Source organism: Rhinopithecus roxellana, chromosome 17 (assembly GCF_007565055.1).
Source record: "Rhinopithecus roxellana isolate Shanxi Qingling chromosome 17, ASM756505v1, whole genome shotgun sequence".
NCBI lineage: Eukaryota > Metazoa > Chordata > Mammalia > Primates > Cercopithecidae > Rhinopithecus > Rhinopithecus roxellana.
Window position 1 is genome coordinate 10,871,212 of NC_044565.1, and position 18,531 is coordinate 10,889,742.

General features: G+C 50.9%; 3 protein-coding genes across 12 annotated transcripts in view; 1 reads left to right on the forward strand and 2 right to left on the reverse strand.

Moving 5' to 3' along the window:
* Positions 1–1,821, reverse strand: MRPL53 (mitochondrial ribosomal protein L53). Its single transcript, XM_010379252.2, has 3 exons — positions 591–1,821; positions 379–491; positions 1–271 (listed from the first exon to the last, which is right to left on the reverse strand). Exons 1-3 carry the CDS (start codon positions 872–874, stop codon positions 138–140), a joined length of 531 nt encoding a protein of 176 aa, XP_010377554.1. The 5' UTR covers positions 875–1,821; the 3' UTR covers positions 1–137.
* Positions 856–10,869, reverse strand: CCDC142 (coiled-coil domain containing 142). 4 transcript variants are annotated; one of them, XM_010379251.2, is made up of 9 exons: positions 9,649–10,869; positions 9,285–9,371; positions 9,056–9,205; positions 8,795–8,904; positions 8,608–8,721; positions 3,625–3,739; positions 3,238–3,415; positions 2,929–3,128; positions 856–2,815 (listed from the first exon to the last, which is right to left on the reverse strand). In XM_010379251.2, the coding sequence occupies exons 1-9, from the start codon at positions 10,667–10,669 to the stop codon at positions 2,559–2,561; spliced, it is 2,232 nt and encodes a 743-aa protein (XP_010377553.2). In that variant the 5' UTR covers positions 10,670–10,869; the 3' UTR covers positions 856–2,558. The 4 variants fall into 4 exon arrangements, with proteins under 4 accessions (XP_010377553.2, XP_010377552.2, XP_030777548.1 ...); XM_010379250.2 differs by having other exon boundaries at positions 8,795–8,925; XM_030921688.1 differs by having other exon boundaries at positions 2,259–2,815; positions 3,655–3,739; positions 8,795–8,925.
* The window catches only part of TTC31 (tetratricopeptide repeat domain 31), a 19,632-nt gene continuing 11,920 nt past the window's right edge, over positions 10,820–18,531 (forward strand). For all 7 annotated transcript variants that reach the window (XM_030921690.1, XM_030921693.1, XM_030921694.1 and 4 more), the window contains exons 1-4: positions 10,820–10,967; positions 11,161–11,249; positions 18,067–18,169; positions 18,286–18,515. In XM_030921690.1, the coding sequence (XP_030777550.1) occupies positions 10,928–10,967; positions 11,161–11,249; positions 18,067–18,169; positions 18,286–18,515 (462 nt within the window). In that variant the 5' untranslated portion in view covers positions 10,820–10,927. The remainder of the gene's footprint in view (positions 10,968–11,160; positions 11,250–18,066; positions 18,170–18,285; positions 18,516–18,531) is intronic.

Genomic DNA, 18,531 nt, shown 5'->3' on the forward strand with positions numbered 1-18,531 from the left:
TTGTGGTAGCAGGGTTTTACATTTTATTTTGCGCTCCGTGGCCCTCCAGATAGTGATTTGAATGATTAAGTGAAACTCTTCTTAGGTTAAGTGTCCTAGTCCACGCTAAAATCATCTTGTTGGTCTCTCTGACGCTGTCAGCAACCAGTACCAGCGCCCGGCTTGTCCCGGCTGCCCGCCGCGTCCCTGGCCCGGATGTGGGAAGCGAAGGCAGTGAGCATTTCCACAGCGGTGAGATGAGCGCCGCGCATAATCAGGCGATGCCCGTCTCCTGGGGAAGAAACAAACGAGTCAGATAGGGAGGGACGGCAGGGCTGGGGCTTAGGGGCGCGCGGGCTGTTTGCTGTCCCCTCCTGCCCGTCTCTCCACCAAGCCCACCGAACAGCACGTCCACGCAGGGCTCGGAGCCGTCGTGCCTCACGTCCGCAATCACTGAGCAGTTGAGATTAGTGGAGCGGACCTTCTCGCTGCTCACCGCCTGGAGGAAGGTCCTACGGTGGAAAAACAGAGTGAGCGCCAGGCTGAGGGCTTAAAGCCCTGGCTGAAGGAAGGCGCACCACTTCCCGCTTCTACCCACTTCCCCTTCGTACCTCGTCGATTCCACGTTTTTCTCGAAGGGGCAGAATTGAACCCGAACCTGCTTTACAGGCCACAGACCAAGCCGAGCCAAGGCAGCTGCCATGGTGACCTCCACCCCGGAAGAGCTCGTGCAGGCGGAAGTGTCGCATAGCGTTAGGCCGTGAATGGCTGTGCTTCTGCTGGATAGAGACTTCCGGCCGTCGGCAGGCAAGCCGGCCTGCGAACCGCAGCTCAGGGCTCCCCAGCCCAGGCGGAGGAAGTCAGGAAGGAGAGAGGTGGTTTCGGCACAATGCATGGGGGAGCCCAAAGTAGGCGGTCAGCAAATACAACCTATCATTAATAGTCCTCTCATACGATGGTGAAAGCCATAAATAAATGGCGCCAAAAACCTTTTGGCACGAATATACGCCTGTTTTCTTCAGCTTTTCTCCTTCTGTACCCTGCTGGGCCAGATCTAGGCTAACTCGATCTGAAGTCCTGGCTCCTTCCCAAGAGAGAGAACTAACACAAGCCAGGATGACCCACACCAGAAGGTGAACACCATTCAGGTAACTGAAGATTAAACACAGTGAGCTCTGAATAGCCAAAGCTTCAGCGTGAAAGTACTACAGCCTAATATTCGTAAATGACTGAAAATAGTAATAGGAAGGGCAGTACAGGGTAATACAGTCCTTGGGGCTGATCCAGGTGTAGAAATGCCTATTACACCTCTGTGGTTCCCCATGAATTAGCCTGGCTCCGAGGACTTAAGTTGAAGTGCATTCTAGCCTGTTTTCTTTTTCTTTTTCATTTTTTTGAGACAAAGTTTTGCTTTTGTCGCCCAGGCTGGAATGCAATGGCGAGATCTCGGCTCACTGCAATCTCTGCCTCCAGGATTCAAGCGATTCTTCTGCCTCAGCCTCCTGAGTAGCTGGGACTACAGGCGCGTGCCACCACGCCCGGCTAATTTTTTGTATTTTTAGTAGAGGCAGGATTTCACTGCGTTAGCCAGGATGGTCTTGATCGGACCTAGTGATCGGCCTCCCAAATTGCTGGGATTACAGGCGTGAGCCACCGTGTGCGGCCGAGCACTCAACTCTTTATCCCTGAGATGTCTTCAGTGATGGAGAACTAGGCCTGAACCTCCCAAGGGTGCTGACCTTCAGGTTCCAGGCTGTGGTCTTGCTCTTTATTCTGGATTCCAGATGCTGGAGTGATCTTGTTTTTTTTTTTTTGGAGACAGAGTTTCACCCTTGTTGCCCCGGCTGGAGTGCAATGGCACAATCTCAGCTCACTGCAACCTCTGCCTCCCAGGTTCAAGCGATTCTCCTGCCTCAGCCTCCTGAGTAGCTGGGATTACAGGCATGCGCCACCACGCCTGGCTAATTTTGTATTTTCAGTAAAGACAGGGTTTCTCCACGTTGGTCAGGCTGGTCTCGAATTCCCGACCTCAGGTGATCCACCCGCCTCAGCCTCCCAAAGTGCTGGGATTACAGGCATGAGCCACCATGCCCTGCCTAATCTTGGATTCTTTTTTTTCTTTTTTTTTTTTTTGAGACAGAGTCTCTCGCTGTCACCCAGGCTGGAGTGCAGTGGCTCAGTCTGGGCTCACTGCAAGCTCCATCTCCCAGGTTCACATCATTCTCCTGCCTCAGCCTCCTGAGTAGCTGGGACTACAGGCGCCCACCACCGCGCCCGGCTACTTTTTTGTATGTTTAGTGGAGACTGGGTTTCACTGTGTTAGCCAGGATGGTCTTGATCTCCTGACCTCATGATCCGCCTGCCTTGGCCTCCCAAAGTGCTGGGATTACAGGTGTGAGCCACTGTGCCCAGCCCCTAATCTTGGATACTTAAGCCCAGGCTCTTTGTAGCTTATTCTCCAGTATGCTTTCCTCCAAGCTTCCAGTTCTAGGCTTCCTTAATATGTAATTCCAAATGTCTGGATTTTTCCAGCTAGAGATGGGGCGCTCTTAACTTTCTGGCTCCTGGTCCCAGGCTCCTTAGGATTCAGGACTAGTTCGCAGGCAGGAAAAAAATGGCAGGTGCCAACGGGGTCGCTGGTGTTGCCTGAGGGCAAGCCAGGCCTGCTGATTTCCCACTAGGTAGCCCTCCAGGCTAGGTCCCCCTCCCCCTAGTGTGCTTTGCAGCTGAGCTGTCTGGGCTGGAGATGTTCCAGGCTGGAGAGGGGGCTCCAAGCTCTCCAGGCTATTGAGGCAGCTGCTGGGCAATTCCATGGTCTGGACCTCCTGACAAGCACCTGGTAAGGCAGAAGCAGAAGGCAGGTGGCTGGTGGGGATATACCGAAGCCAGATCAATGGTGAGAATAGGGTTTGGGACACACAAAGCGGTGAGCGAAGGGGAGTGACTCACAGCAACAGGGGGGCCTCCTGTGGACTTGAGACTTGCTCAGGGGCTGCTGCAACAGACACAGCAGGGCTCCATCCAGCTGCTGGAAGATGCTGAGCATAAGAAGCGTCTGGCGGAGATCAGGGGAGAGGCTCCACTGCTCCTCTTCCAGCAACTCCCTGACCACTCCAAAGTCTTGTCTGAGCTGCAACGCTCCCTGCAGGCTGAAGGCAGAGGTACAGTATGGCCACTTGACCCTCCTGCCTCTCCCACTTATCCCCTTCCTTTTCCCTGTTCCATTCACCCCCTGCCACTTCCGCCTTTACTCCTGACCTGAACCGAATCCCATGGGTAAGAATGTGGTCCAGCCAGGCACCCACGATGGCTGTCAGTGCCTGACCGAGGGCAGGGGCCTGGGCTTGGGGTGGCAACCCTTGCAATCCTTGTAACACAGGCTCCAGTATGGTGCGGACCACTAAACCAGCATACTCACTAGGAGCACTGGGAAGTTCTGGAGTAGAGAAGACAGAATATAAGGCTGTGGAGATCCACTGAACTCCTAAATGGAGTGTTTGGGAGAAGAGGGTAGGATTTCAGGAGGGAAGGGAACAGAAGCTGAGGACAAGGATGGAGACAGTGGAGGGGAACTGGGATTTGGCAGGGCTGAGACACTATTACCCCCTTGGAACCCTGGAAGGAGAAGCTGGGATGAGGAGTTACCAGGACAGAGATGAAGCCGCCAGTACCGACCCCGTGGCATGTAGAGCTTGAAACCTTGCATGGCTTGTTTATGACATTCTTGAGAAAAGAGACGTAGTGACTCTTCAGGCAGGAGCTGTAGGGATAGGGAGAAAGTAAAAGGGGCTTGTCAAATTATGATGAACCTGCATATCTAAGGAGCTCTATGTCCAACTTGACATCCATAAAACCCCAGAATTGTTGCATAGTTGTGTATGCCTGGCCATTTTTTGAGGAGCAATGCCATAGTTGTCATTGGGTTTTCCAAGAGGTCTGGACTCAAATTATCAACAATTGTCCTAGGGTTACCTTGCTCTCCCCAGCTTGGTTCAAAAGATGGAAAATCCTTGAGGTTAATTTTATTATACAGGAGCTTTAAGGAAAAAGACATACCCTGCCCCAACCCCCACAACACACAGAGTACATGCCAGAGAGAGGGATTGTATGATCTGCAATGGGCCAGAGGTTGAGGGAAGAAAGGGGAATTACAATGACCTTTTATTTTTGAGATAGAGTCTTGCTCTGTTGCCCAGACTGAAGTGCAGTGGCGTGATCTTGGCTCATTGCAACCTCTGCCTCCCAGGTTCAAGTGATTCTCCTGCCTCAGGCTCCCAAGTAGGTGGGACTACAGGAGTGCACCACTGCACCCAGCTAATTTTTGTATTTTTAGTAGAGACAAGGTTTTGCCATGTTGGTCAGGCTGTTCTTGAACTCCTGATCTCAGGTGATCTGCCTGCCTCTGCCTCCCAAAGTGCTGGGATTACAGATGTTAGCCACTACACCCAGCCTACAATGATCTTTTGGTTATCACCTACAAAAGGAAGACAATAACTGTATGTAGACCAGAAGCAATGACTATTTGAATGTTCTGAGACTCAGGAAGTTTTGGAATGTCCTTACATTGAAGGGCATTATTATTATATATTATTATTCTTGACAGCCCACTCCAGAGCAATATAGCAAGAAAAGACCTATATGCCGGTTTTGTTTCTTTGGTTTGATAGATTGTTTTTGGAGGGAAAGAACACAGCAATAAAGCTGGTTTCTGCTCTACAGCCCATCTTGAGGGAGAGGAACCCTAATAAATGTGGTTAATGACAGCTGCTCTGTAAAGAAATGGTAGATGCCAGGGAGCCTGAAGACAGGATAGACCTGGGTGGGGGGTAGACATGGAGTGGAGCCCATATGGCTCCTGGCACATCTGACAACCTGTCTAAATCCAAAATCTTCTTCTCTTCTCCAGTAAATGCAAATCCCCTTCTCCTTCCTTATTTATGTCAAGGAAATTACCCTTTTGTCAATGGACTTTTGTTAGGAGCCTCTGTACTCAACACTAAGGGAATACAAGGTGCAGAGTATGTGACAGTCTCTCCCCGAACCACTGGGATCTTACAGTCCAAACAGGGAGAAAACTTATAATGCCTCTTTTTTTATTGAGACGGAGTTTCACTCTTGTTGCCCAAGCTGGAGTGGAGTTGTGCAATCTCAGCTCGCTGCAACCTCTGCCTCCCAGGTTCAACTGATTCTCATGCCTCAGCCTCTGAGCAGCTGGGGTTACAGGCACCCGTTACCATGCCCGGCTAATTTTTGTATTTTTAGTAGAGATGGGGTTTCACTATGTTGGCCAGGCTGGTCACAAACTCATCTCAAATGATCCGCCCATCTTGGCCTCCCAAAATGCTGGGATTACTGCCCTTCTGCTCTTACAATGTCACCCCATCACTCATGAGGTAAAGCCCAAATTCTTGGGCCTGGTGTTCATGCCTTCCACAATTTGATGCCAAATTGCTTACTACTTTACCCACACACCCAACCCCGGTGAACATACCCACAAAAGGAACCTCTGCTCTGGTAAGGCCACCTCTCTGCTACTCCCCCAAGGATTGACAAACTGCCCACTTCCAGTAACCCCAGCCACTCCTCTGAGGCTTCCCAGCCACCATTTCCAGCAGTAGGCCATGTATGGAGCCTTCTGTAAACCACATGCCCACTATAGCCTTCCTTCCTCAGGGCTCTATGACCGTCACTGTGTGCAGTACTCATGATGAGCCAGCTCTAGGGCATGTTGAGTTTAAGTAGATAGCAGTAAATTGAGGTAGAAATGCCCAACAGGCAAATGCAGATGTTTGACTAGAACTCTGGGAGCAGGCTAGGCGCGGTGGCTCATGCCTGTAATCCCAGCACTTTGGGAGGCCAAGGAGGTGGATTGCTTGAGCTCAAGAGTTCAAGAACAGGGCACATGTTTTCAGGATCTCCTGAGGCTGTGTCACAAGCCAAACTTTTAATTTAAACAAATATATATATTTTTTGAGTCTCACTCTGTTGCCCAGGCTGGAGTGCAATGGCATGCTCTCGGCTCACTGCAACCTCCACCTCCCAGATTTAAGTGATTCTCCTGCCTCAGCCTCCAAAGTAGCTGGGGTTACAGGCGTGCACCACAATGTCCAGCTAATTTTTGTATTTTTAGAAGAGACAGGGTTTCACCATGTTGGCCAGGCCAGTCTTGATCTCCTAACCTCAGATGATCTGCCTGCCTCGGCTTCCCAAAGTGCTGGGATTACAGGTGTGAGCCACTGCACCTGGCCAAAAAAGTTTCCTGTTTTGTTTTCTTTGAGACAGAGTTTTTGTTCTTGTTGCCCAGGCTGGAGTGCAATGGCACTATCTCGGCTCACTGCAACCTCTGCCTCCTGGGTTCAGGCAATTCTCCTGCATCAACCTCCCGAGTAGCTGGGATTACAGGCCCCCACTACCATACCATTACTTTTTTGTATTTTTAGTAGAGATGGGGTTTCACTATGTTGGTCAGGCTGGTCTTAAACTCCTGACCTCAGGCGATCCACCCACCTCGGCCTCCCAAAAAAGTTTTTTAAAAAAGTTCAAGACCAGCCTGGGCAACACGGCAAAACCTTGTCTCTACAAAAAAAAAAAAAAAAAAAAAAAAAAAAAAAAAAAAAAAAGTAGCTGGGCATTGGTTGGGCAGGGTGGCTCACACCTATAATCCCAGAACTTTGGGAGGCTGAGGCGGGTGGATCACCTGAGGCCAGGGGTTCGAGACCAGCTTGGCCAACATGGTGAAACCCATCTCTACTAAAAATACAAAAATTAGCCGGGCGTGGTGGTGGGTGCCTGTAATCCCAGCCACTCAGGAGGCTGAGGCAGGAGAATCACTTGAACCCAAGAGGTGAAGATTGCAGTGAGTGGTGATCATGCCACTGCACTCCAGCCTGGGTGACAGAGTGAGACTCCTTCTCAAAAAAAAAAAAAAAAAAGTAGCTAGGCATTGTGGCTTACATCTGTGATCCCAGCTACTCAGGAGGCTGAGGTGGGAGGATTGCTTGAGCCCAGGAGGTGGAGGTTGCAGTGAGCCAAGATCACATAACTGCACTTCAGCCTGGGTGACAGTGAGACCCTGTCTTAGAAAAAAAAAGAACTCTGGGACCCAAGACACTGTGGGTAAGCAGGAATACAGAGAGAAAAGCAGAGAGTTAAGGACTGAACCCTAGAGCCATGCCCCTATTCAGGGCAAAGAGGAGAAAACTGAGCAGGGAAACAAAAACCAGACATCTTTGACATAGGAACAGATAAATGTACAAAATGGGGAAGAAAAACTATAATGGCTTTATTCATAAATATATAAGAAAATGTTAGGAGAAACAGGCAAACATGGATGAAGGTTACTACTGTGAAACAGAAATCAGAGGTGAGTGAGGGGAAACAAAGTGCTATTTTTTCATTAGTTTTATAAAATAATATTCTGTTTCACTTTTTAAACTACAGACATGCATTATTTTATTTTTTGAGACAGGATCTCTCACTGTATTGCCTAGGCTGGCTGGAATGCAGTGGCTATCACAGCTTACTGCAGCCTCAGCCTCCTGGGCTCAAACGATCCTCTTGCCTCAGCCTCCCAAGTAGCTGGGACTACAGGTGCATGCCACCATGCTCAGCTAAATTTTTAAATTTTTGTAGAGATAGGGGTCTGTGTTGCTTAGGGTGGTCTCGCTATGTTGCCCCTGGTGGTCTCAAACTCCTGGCCTCAAGCAGTCCTCTTGCCTTGGTCTCCCAAAGCATTAATAAAAATACAAATTAAACTTCTAAGAGAGGAGAAATGTGCCGATAACTGGTAAGTAAAGAGAAAGATGCAATCATGTATCCTGAATTTTCTCTTTAAAATATACCTAAGAGGAACCAAATCATTCATGAAGGCAAGTTTTTCTTCATAGGAGTAATCCAACTCATAAATGAAGTAGGAATGATGAGAATTGAAATGTTACCCCTTTACAACCTCTAATGAAATAATGAATCGAGGCAATGATCTGCTGATGCCATCACAAAACGAGAGTCTGGCATTACTGGGGAGAGGGTAGGGGATACACAGATGAAATTGACCATGAGTTGATAATTGTTAAATGCTTGGTGATAGACATATGGGAGTCTATTATATACCTCTCTCTACATTTGTACATGTTTGAAATTTTCCATAGTAAAATGTTAAAGGGGCCAGGCATGGTGGCGCATGCCTGTAATCCCAGCGCTTTGGGAGACCAAGGTAGGTGGATCACTTGAGCTCAGGGGTCCAAGACCAGATGGGGCAACATGGTGAAACCCTATCTCTACCAAAAAAAAAATACAAAAGTTAGCCAGGTGTGGTGGCACAAGCCTGTAGTCTCAGCTACTAGGGAGGCTGAGGTGGGAGGACCATTTGAGCCCAGAAGGTAGAGGCTGCAGTGAGCTGAGATTGTGCCACTGCACTCCAGCCTGGGTGACAAAGTGAGACCCTGTCTCAGAGAAAAAAAAAAAGTTAAAGAGAACAAAAAATAAAAAATGAACAGAGCAAAAAAAGATAAACTTAGCAGAGACTCCAAGGAGATTCCAAGTTACTGAGATGCTCTACTCTTCCCACCCCTGATACTTGGCACAGAACACAGGGTCTTAAACTGCCCCTGTTAAGGCCCCTGTTCTCACCTGGATCTGTGCAGTCAGCTTCTGGATCTCCAGGCCCAGCTGCTGCTCCACTTCCAGAGCTAAGCTTTCCTCTGAGGCCAGGTGAGACAAAGCTTCTGCCTCATGCAATAGAGGCTTTGGGTGGAAACAGGAAGTGAGGGCTCAGCCTAGCTCAGGCTGCTCCCCTCCCTACTCCCCAGGCACTCACAGGTAAGTCCTTTTGGATCAGGAGCAGGAAGGAAGCTGGGTCCCATGCTGCCAAGTACTGCTGAGCTCTGCCCAGGAACCAAAGCAAGGTGGTCTGCAGGGTACAGAGACCTAGGGCGACAGGCGCAGGATCTGGGGATTTGAGCAGCAGAGTGAGTATCTTAGGGGTCATTGAGTACCTTTGGGAAGAGGCAGATTTCAGAACAAAGAAAAGAGATATCCTCAACTGCTTTGTCTCCCCAGCCCCAGCCCCTTGTCTCACCTGCAGGCTGGCAGAAAATCACTCGTAACCTGGGCTCTCGAAGGGCATCCAAGAGAGGAGGAAAGAGCTGCTGCAAAAGTTCAGCAGTGCGAGAGGATGTGGGAAGGCTGCTCTGACCCCCAAGAGCTGATCGCAAGGCCTGGCAGAAACCTGAGGATGAGAGAGTATAGTGTGGTGGGAAAGTGGTAACCTGGGACTTATGTCACCCCCAGTGCCCCTTTCTTCTCACCTTGGTCCCAGCTCCAGATAAGCGACTGATGAAGTAAGCTGTGACACAAGGAAGCCAGCTCCCTCTCACACTCCTGAGGCAGGGATGCTAGTGGGAGAAATGACTCTGGAGCCTGAAAACAAGGTCTCACTTTCCACAACCCCTGCCCACTCAATGATGAGGGAAGAAGGCATGCTTCCTCCAAGACCAGGACTGGGGTGGAAAGCAAGACTTCGCCTTGAAAGTTCAGAAGATACAGTCTGAACCCAGGGATGTTCATTCTAAAGGGTCTGCTTTTGCCTTCAGGATGGAAGGTGAGTGAGTTTGCCAGGGGGAAGGAAGAGACCCCAGCCTTCCCAAACGCCCACCCAAGCCCATCACTCACCCTGACCCAGTGCCTGACTCAGCTGTTGCGCTGTTGCCCTGAGGTCCCTCCAAGGTCCCAGATTTAGGTCCAGACTCTGAGCACAGGCTGCCCACAGCAGGGTCCAATATTGGCTCCACAAGGCTCCAGCCCCTCCAAGCCGTAGTTCACAGCTGGCTGAACCCGCCACGCCCCCCACCAGGCCCAGCAGCCCTGGTAGCAGATCCTGCTCCTCATGGCACTGCCTGCGGAGCTGGTCCCTCAATCCCGATCCCCGGAGCGCCTCGTCCAGCCGACTTGCCACCTGGCAACCCCGCTCCCCCGTCAAGAGGCGGAGCACACGGGACGTGGGGAAAGGACGTGCAGCCCCCGGGACGTGGCTCAAGGTTTTTCCCTGTAGCGTGTGATAGGCGGGAAGTGCCAGGAGAAGTTCGGCAAGTTGGGATGACAGGCCTGGGCTGGCGGGCTCCCGGCCGAGAGCGCGAAGCTGCATCTCGATGACAGCCTCCAGGCACTGGGCGGCTAGTCCGATGGGGCGCGCTAGCAGCAGCGGCTCGAGAGTCTCCCCAAGGCCGATTTGCAGGACTGCCCCTTGGGAAGGGTGCAGCTGCAGGTCGCGGCACCACTGGGGTAAGGGGCTAGGGCCGCCGGATGGCGAGCCAGGACTCAGGGTCTTCATGAGGCGCACAGCCGCCTGTAGGTGGCAGGCGCAGTCTCGGGCCTGGAGGAGCTGCTCCCGCTCGCGAAGCAGCCGCAGCAACACGGCCCGGAGACGCTGCAGCGCGGGAGGGATCGGGCCGCCACCTGCGGGCCCTCGCCTCCAGCCCGCAGCATCAGCCTCATAATCCTCGCTCACACCCGCCGGCGTCGGCCACCACGGCGTCCCTCCAGAAGTTCCGCCCGGCCAACCGTGAACCTCCCCGCGAAGAGCGCCTGTTTGCCTTCTCTCCCACTGCTCCTCCCCAGTGCCCCCGGGTTGCGCCCTCAGTGGGGTCACGATAACAAGTGGAGGCAGGCTACCAGAGCGAGACGCCCGAGCCATGGGGCGGCGGGTCCGGAACGAACCTAGCGATTCCCACTTCCCCGCACGAACCAACGCCCACGGTAGCTCGGACTTCGCCCCATTCCAAGAGCCGTTTTCTCCAGTCCAGGAGTCGCGGGGACCTTCATGGACCCTCTCGTACTCCGTAATGGGAGGCTTCTGCCCCTAACAAAGATGGCCGCCTTCTCTGTCCCACCCCGCCCTTTGGCTGATATCAAATACTAGACTATCTTTCACTTCCGGGTCACTGTAGACGCGATGGCGCCGATTCCGAAGGCTGTGGAGAGGATCAAGCTAGGTGAGCAGTATGACAAGACCAGAGAGGGTCTAGGACGGCACAGGTAGCCCCTCTTCGGTCCACCTGTGGTTTGAACGTTTCGAGTAGGATTTTATGCAGAGGGCAGAGGGCGGAGAGTCGAGGGTGGAGTAGGGAGGACTCAAGCCCATCTATCCCAAGCCCGCTGACGAGGCTCCGCCTTCCTTTCCTGTAGACTGCCCTCTGCGGCCCAGTTGCCCACTGGAGGTCGCTGCTGTACCCAAACTTTGCAAGGAATTTGGTCCAGAGGATTACCGCGAAGAGGTAAAAGCGACCCCCAGTTTCCCCCAGTCCTGCTCAATTTGGTCACGCCTTTTTAAAATCAGCTGTGCAGAAACCGGCGACGGGTGAGCGCCAGACGGGGCCCTGGAGGCTTTGGGGAGTTGTAGTCTCCGGCCATGCCCTTGAGGATCGTAGGCAAGTGAGGGGCAGGGGACCAGGAGGATGATCCTGCTGTAACAGATGCTCCAAGTGGATAGAATTGAGCAGGCAAGGGTCTCTGAGGTGAGGATTAGGGAGTGGGTACGAGTTCGTTGGGGAAAGATGTTATGGAGGCCGGGCGCGGTGGCTTGTGCCGGTAATCTCAACACTTCGGGAGACTGAGATGGGAGGATTGCTATTACCCACGAGTTCGAGACCAGCCTGGGCAACATAGTGAGACCCCCGTCTCTACAAAAATGTTTTTAAAAAATTTAGCCGCATGGTGGGTGGGGGATATCTGGAGCGCGAGAGGTCGAGGTTGCAGTGAACCGTGATCATGCCACTGCACTCCAGCCTGGGGAACAGTGAGAGTCTGTCTAAAAAAATTTTTAAAAAGTCAGGCCCAGTGGCTCACACCTGTAATCCCAGCACTTTGGGAGGCTTAGGCGGGCAGATCACTTGAGGTCCGTGTTTCCAGACCATCCTGGCCAACATAGTGAAACCCCATCTCTACCAAAAATACAAAAAACTAGCTGGGCGTGGTGGTGTTCACCTGTAATCCCAGCCACTCGGGTGGCTGAGGCAGGAGGATCACTTGAACCTGGGAGGCAGAGGTTACAGTGAGCTGAGATCACACCACTGTACTCCAGCCTGGGCAACAGAGGGAGAATCCATCTCAAAGAAAAGAAAAAATATTTTTTTATAGATGGAGGGGACGGTGTGAGCAAAGACAGTAAAACAAGGAAAAGTTGAGAGAACTTTACTAAAGTGAGACCAGAGTGGAGAATTTGGTTGGAACAGTAAAAGATGGGGCGGACAGATGGTTTGAAAGGCTTTGACTTAGCACAGGGATTTGGATGTTCTCAGTAGGCAACAGGGTTTTTTTGTTTTTTGGTTTTTTTGAGATGGAGTCTCACTCTGTCACCCAGGCTGGAGTGCAGTGGTGTGAACTTGGCTCACTGCAACCTCCACCTCCCTGGTTCAAGCAATTTTTCTGCCTCAGCCTCCTGAGTAGCTGGGACTACAGGCACATGCCACCACTCCCAGCTAATTTTTGTATTTTTAGTAGAGACCGGGTTTCACTATGTTGGCCAGCATAGTCTCGATCTCTTGACCTCGTGATCCGCCCGCCTTGGCCTCCCAAAGTGATGGGATTACAGGCGTGAGCCACCATGCCCGGTAGACAGCAGGGTTTCTGAAGGAGGGACAGGATCAGATTTGGAAGCCTGATGCGCTATACTCCCTAGAATCTCAAACTCAAGCCCAAAAGTTAATTTAATTAACTTTTGTTAACTTAATTTATCATGTTTGCAAATTGGTTGCTTTTCTTCTAATTCCAGTTTTGGTTAATAACACAAACTTTCATTTAGTTGTTTAATCTAGAAATCTGATAATCATTTTATATCCCTTTCCTTTACCTCACACATTTAGTCAGTCACTAAAATCTAGTTTTTGTTTTTGTTTTTGTTTTGTTTTTTTTTGAGATGGGGTCTCCCTGTGTCTCCCAGGGTGGAGTGCAGTGGCGCGATCTTGGCTCACTGCAAGCTCCACCTCCCGGGTTCACGCCATTCTCCTGCCTCAGCCTCCCTAGTAGCTGGAACTACAGGCGCCCGCCACCATGCCCGGCTAATTTTTTGTATTTTTAGTAGAGACAGGGTTTCACCGTGTTAGCCAGGATGGTCTCGATCTCCTGACCTCGTGATCCACCCTCCTCGGCCTCCCAAAGTGCTGGGATTACAGGCATGAGCCACCACGCCCAGCCTTTTTTTTTTTTTTTTTTTTGAGACGGAGTCTCACTCTGTCGCCCAGACTGGAGTGCAGTGGCGCCATCTCCACTCACTGCAACCTCCGCCTCCTGGATTCAGGCAAATCTGCCTCAGCCTACTGAGTAGCTGAGATGACAGACGCCTCCCACCACGCCCAGCTAATTTTTGTATTTTTAGTAGAGAGGGGTTTCACCATATTGGCCAGGCTGGTCTCAAACTCCTGACATTGTGATCCACCCGTCTCGGCCTCCCAGAGTGCTGGGATTACAGACGTGAGCCACCGTGCCAGCCACTAAAATCTACTTCTGAAATGTCTCTTGACAGAAGCCCCTCATTTCCGTTCCTGGTCTCACTGCCACTCCTTTAGATCAAGACTCCTTATATCTGGCCTGAACTAAACATTACATCCATAGCCTCATCTTCCCTCAGCAGTATTTCTTTTTCTTTTTCTTTTCTTTTTTCTTTTTTTTTTTTTTTGAGATGGAGTTTTGCTCTTGTTGTCCAGGCTGGAGTGCAATGGTGCAATCTTGGCTCACAGCAACCTCCGCCTCCCAGGTTCAAGCAATTCTCCTGCCTCAGCCTCCCGAGTAGCTGGGATTACAGGCATGCGCCACCATGCCTGGATAATTTTGTATTTTTGTAGAGACTGCGTTTCTCCATGTTGGTCATGCTGATCTCAAACTCCAGACCTCAGGTGATCCGCCTGCCTTGACTTCCCAAAGTGCTGGGATTACAGGCGTGAGCCACCGTGCCCGGCCACTGCGCCCAGCTGTCTCAACACTATTTCATTTGATTGTTTCATTCCCCAGATCAAGTCCACTGCTATCACTGACAAGATGAAGTCCACACTCACGGTCAGGCGCGGTGGCTCACACCTGTAATCCCAGCACTTTGGGAGGTTGGTGCAGGCGGATCATGAGGTCAGGAGACGGAGACCATCCTGGCCAACATGGTGAAACACCATCTCTACTAAAATACAAAAAATTAGCCGGGTGTGGTGGTGGGTGCCTGTAGTCCCAGCTACTCAGGAGGCTGAGGCAAGAGAATCGCTTGAACCCAGGAGATGGAGGTTGCAGTGAGTTGAGATTGTGCCATTGCACTCCAGCCTGGCGACAGGGTGAGACTCTGTCTCAAAAAAAAAAAAATTTACACTCACTGTCTCACACGTGTTTCTTCACACACAGTTCCTGGCTCTGTCTCTATTGGAATAGCCTCCTGACCAATCTCTTTGTTTACTCAGCACACACACAATACCACCTATGTACTGGACACTGTTGTAGGTACTGGGAGACAGCAGTAAACCAAACAGACAAAAATCTTTCTATTCAACAAATTAGGAGCATCTAATGAGGGCAGCCAGTAAACAAATAAATAAGCAACATAGTATGTTAAATATGAGAAGTACAAAGAAAAAGCAAGAAGGAGGATAGGGAATGCTAGTGGAGTTGGGAAGTTTCTCCTTCTAAAAGGAGTGGTCAGACCAAGTGTGGTGGCTCACGCCTGTAATCCCAGCACTTTGGGAGGCTGAGGCAGGCGGATCACCTGAGGTCAGGAGTTCGAGACCAGTCTGACCAACATGGAGAAACCCCGTCTCTACTAAAAAATAACAAAATTAGCTGGGCATGGTGGCGCATGCCTGTAACCCCAGCTACTCCAGAGGCTGAGGCAGGAGAATCACTTGAACCCTGGAGGCGGAGGTTGCAGTGAGCCGAGTTCATGCCATTCACTCCAGCCTGGGCAACAAGGGCAAAACTCCACCTCAAAAAAAAAAAAAAAAAAGGAGTGGTCAGAGAAGGCCTCTCTGAGAAAGTGACATTTACATAGAGATCTAAAAAGGACAAAGGGGTGAGCTGTTCACTGGGGAAAGAGCATTCCAGGCAAAGTAAAGTGCAAAGCCCTAAGATGGTAGCACAGTTGGTATGTTGTGGGAACTTCCAAGGACACTACTGTGGCTGGAGGAGAGTGACAAGATAGCAGAAGATTCACAGTGATATTGGGGGACCAGATCATATGTGGGGGCCATGTAGTGAATTCAAAGAGTAGCACAGACTGTGGTTTGGGGACAGGTAGTAGAAGGTCAAGGAAATACCTGTTTGTTTTTTTGAGACAGTCTCGCTCTGTTGCCCAGGCTGGAGTGCAGTGGCACGATCTCGGCTCACCACAACCTCCACCTCCCAGTTTCAAGCAATTCTCCTACCTCAGCCTCCCAAGTAGGTAGGATTACAGATGCGTGCCACCACGCCTGGCTGATTTTTGTATTTTTAGCAGAGACGGGTTTCACCATGTTGGTCAGGCTGGTCTCAAACTCCTGACCTCAAGTGATCCGCTTGCCTCAGCCTCCCAAAGTGCTGAGATTACAGGCGTGAGCCACTGCACCCAGCTTTTTTTTTAAATTTTATTTTTATTTTTTATTTTTAATGATGACTACACTGGTTTGAGAAAGAAGAGAGAGGAAATACAGTATATATTTGAGTGGCACATCCTGAGGAGGCTGCCTAACATGGGGCAGAGAACATACTTTATTGATTTATTTATTATTTATTTATTTATTTATGTTTATGAGACAGAGTCTCGCTGTGTCACCCAGGCTGGTGTGCAGTGGTGTGATCTTGGCTACTGCAACATCTGCCTCCCAGGTTCAAGCAATTCTCATGCTTAAGCCTCCTGAGTAGCTGGGACTACAGGCGTGTGCCACCATGCCCGGCTCATTTTTGTATCTTTAGTATAGGTGGGGTTTTGCCGTGTTGGCCAGGCTGGTCTAAAACTCTTGACCTCAAGTGATCCACCCGTCTTGGCCTCCCAAAGTGCTGGGATTATAGGCGTGAGCCACCGTGCCCAGCCATATTTATTTATGGAGACAGGGTCTCCCTCTGTTACCCAGGCTTCAGTGCAGTGGCATGATCATAGTTCACTGCAGTCTTGAACTCCTGGGCTCAAACAGTCCTTCGACTTCAGCCTCCCAAGTAGCTGGGACTATAGGCGTGTGCCACCACACCTGGCTTATTATTTATGCTTATGTTGCAGTTAGGAAGGCAAAACAAACCCACCAGGAAATTGAATTTAAGTATAGGACTGATGAAGGTGCCTAGCCGTATAAGTGGAGATGCTGTTAAGCCAGGACTGTCTTCGGAGGGAAGCCTTGGATCTAAAATTGTTTAGAAAATTGAGTATACCTCAATCATCTGAAGTCCTGCCTACAGCTTTTTTTTTTTTTTTTTTTTAGCATGCTGGAGTTTCTAAGTTTGTGGCTTCTAAATCAATAAATCCAAAAGATCATTGACTTCTAAGCTTCTCAGTCAGTCCTGCTCTGTTTAGGCCTGATTAGGCAAATAGGAATGTGATCATTCCTGTCTTTGAAGCTTATACTCCCTGAGGAAATGACTCTCATCAGAACCACAGAATGTGTGGGCCAGGTCTTAAAGAGTCTTGCCTTATTTTGTGAATGAGGGAGAGGTCCAAAGAAGTTAAATGACTTCTCCAGAATCAAACAGCCAGGAAGTGGCAGAGTGAAACTTGGACAAGCTGGGCATGATGGTGCACACCTGAAGTCCCATCTACTCAGGAGGCTCAGGCAGGAGGATCGCTTGAGCCTAGGTGTTTGGGTCTAGCCTGGGCAACACAGCAAGACCCTGTCTCAGAAACAAACAAAATATAGTTGGTCGGGCACGGTGGCTCACGCCTGCAATCCCAGCACTTTGGGAGGCCGAGGCAGGTGGGTCACTTGAGGTCAGGAGTTCAAGACAACCTGGCCAATGTGGTGAAACCCCATCTCTACTAAAAATACAAATGGCATTGTGGCGCGTGTCTGTAATCCCAGCTACTTGGGAGGGTGAGACAGGAGAATTGCTTGAACACGGGAGGCAGAGATTGCAGTGAGCTGAGATTGTGCCATTGCACTCCAGCCTGGGTGACAGAACAAGACTCCGCCTCAAAAGAAAAAATAACCTCAGATGCAGGTGGCTCCACTCCAGCACAATGCCCTTTGCAATTCCATGCTGCTTGGCCAATGAGGAGAGCAATAGAAAGCAATCAATAACAAGGTTCTAAATTGTGTAACACAGACCACGCAGGTGTAGATTAGTTGGAGGGGGCAGAGGTAATTGGAGATGAAAGGATCTGGGAAGGTTTGAAGGGAGATAGAATTTGAACTGGACCTTGCAGGTAAGGCACGATGTGGTGAGAAAGAAGCTCAGAGTTAGGAGGGATTGGAGAGCAGCTGGGGGAAGGCCCCAAGGCTGGAGGGAGCCTGGTGGTGGGAGGGAGGACAGCAGTGAAGCAGGGGAGGATTAAAAGGAGGGCTAGAAAGGTCAGTCTGGGAGCCTTTTGGAAGGCTCTGAATCCTAGGCCGAGGAACTAGGTTCAACGCTGCCTATGGCCTTGGCAGTGGAGGATTATTGGATGTCCCTGAGTAGGGAAGTAATTTCTTAGAGCTTAGTTTTGTGGAGAAACAGATGAGGTTCAGAGGAGCGGCCAGCCAGGAGCTGCTGTACTTGTTTAGGTGTGAGCTAACCTCAGGGTGGGTTACGTGGGGCTGTTCATACTGCAGATATGACAGGGCGCCTAGCTTAAAGAGCAGGTGGGAGAGCTTCATTCCAGGGGCTTCAGTGTGGCTAACTCAGGTTGAGGAGAGAAGATCCTGGATGGTGGAGAAGGCCAGGCTGAATACCATACTCAACCCTTGGGAAGGCGGGAGAGCAGCGAGGGGAGGTGATTCACTACAAAAGCCAGGGGCAGCAGATTTTGTGGTGCTGAGGAGGGAGAGGTCAGAGCCAGTGAGAGTCTTGGGCTGGATGGCTGGTTGGTGGCTGCCATGGTGGAGAGATCATGCCAGCGAAGCCCTCGCTCTCTCCAGGAACTGCCCCCAACACCAGCCTCCCCTCCCCTCCCCCTCCCAGGACATAGTGGATTTTCTTCGACGGCTTGTGGAGAGTGATCCCCAGGGCCTGCACCGGATCCATGTGGATGGGAGCAGCGGGCGGCTGCAGCTGTGGCACCATGGTGGGGAGTGCAGGGGCTGGGCCCAGGGATCGAGGCTGGTACCCTGGGAGGGCTGACCCTCAGATGCACCCCTGTCTCATGTTCTTTCTTTCCTGTCTCTTTCTCCCTCCTGACAGATTACCTCCTGGGCCACTTGGATGATGAAGGGAAATCAACTCGACAGAGTGACAGGGGCAAGGGGGCTGAGGGACTGGGCACCTACTGTGGTCTCCGCAAGTCCTTTCTGTATCCTCCCCAAGAGTCTGAGCCCTGCCCTCAAAGCCCTTCTGCCTCTGCCACCTTCCCCAGTGTCTCAGACAGCCTGCTTCAGGTGGCCATGCCCCAGAAGCTCCTGGTGACAGAAGAGGTGAGATTCTCAGGAG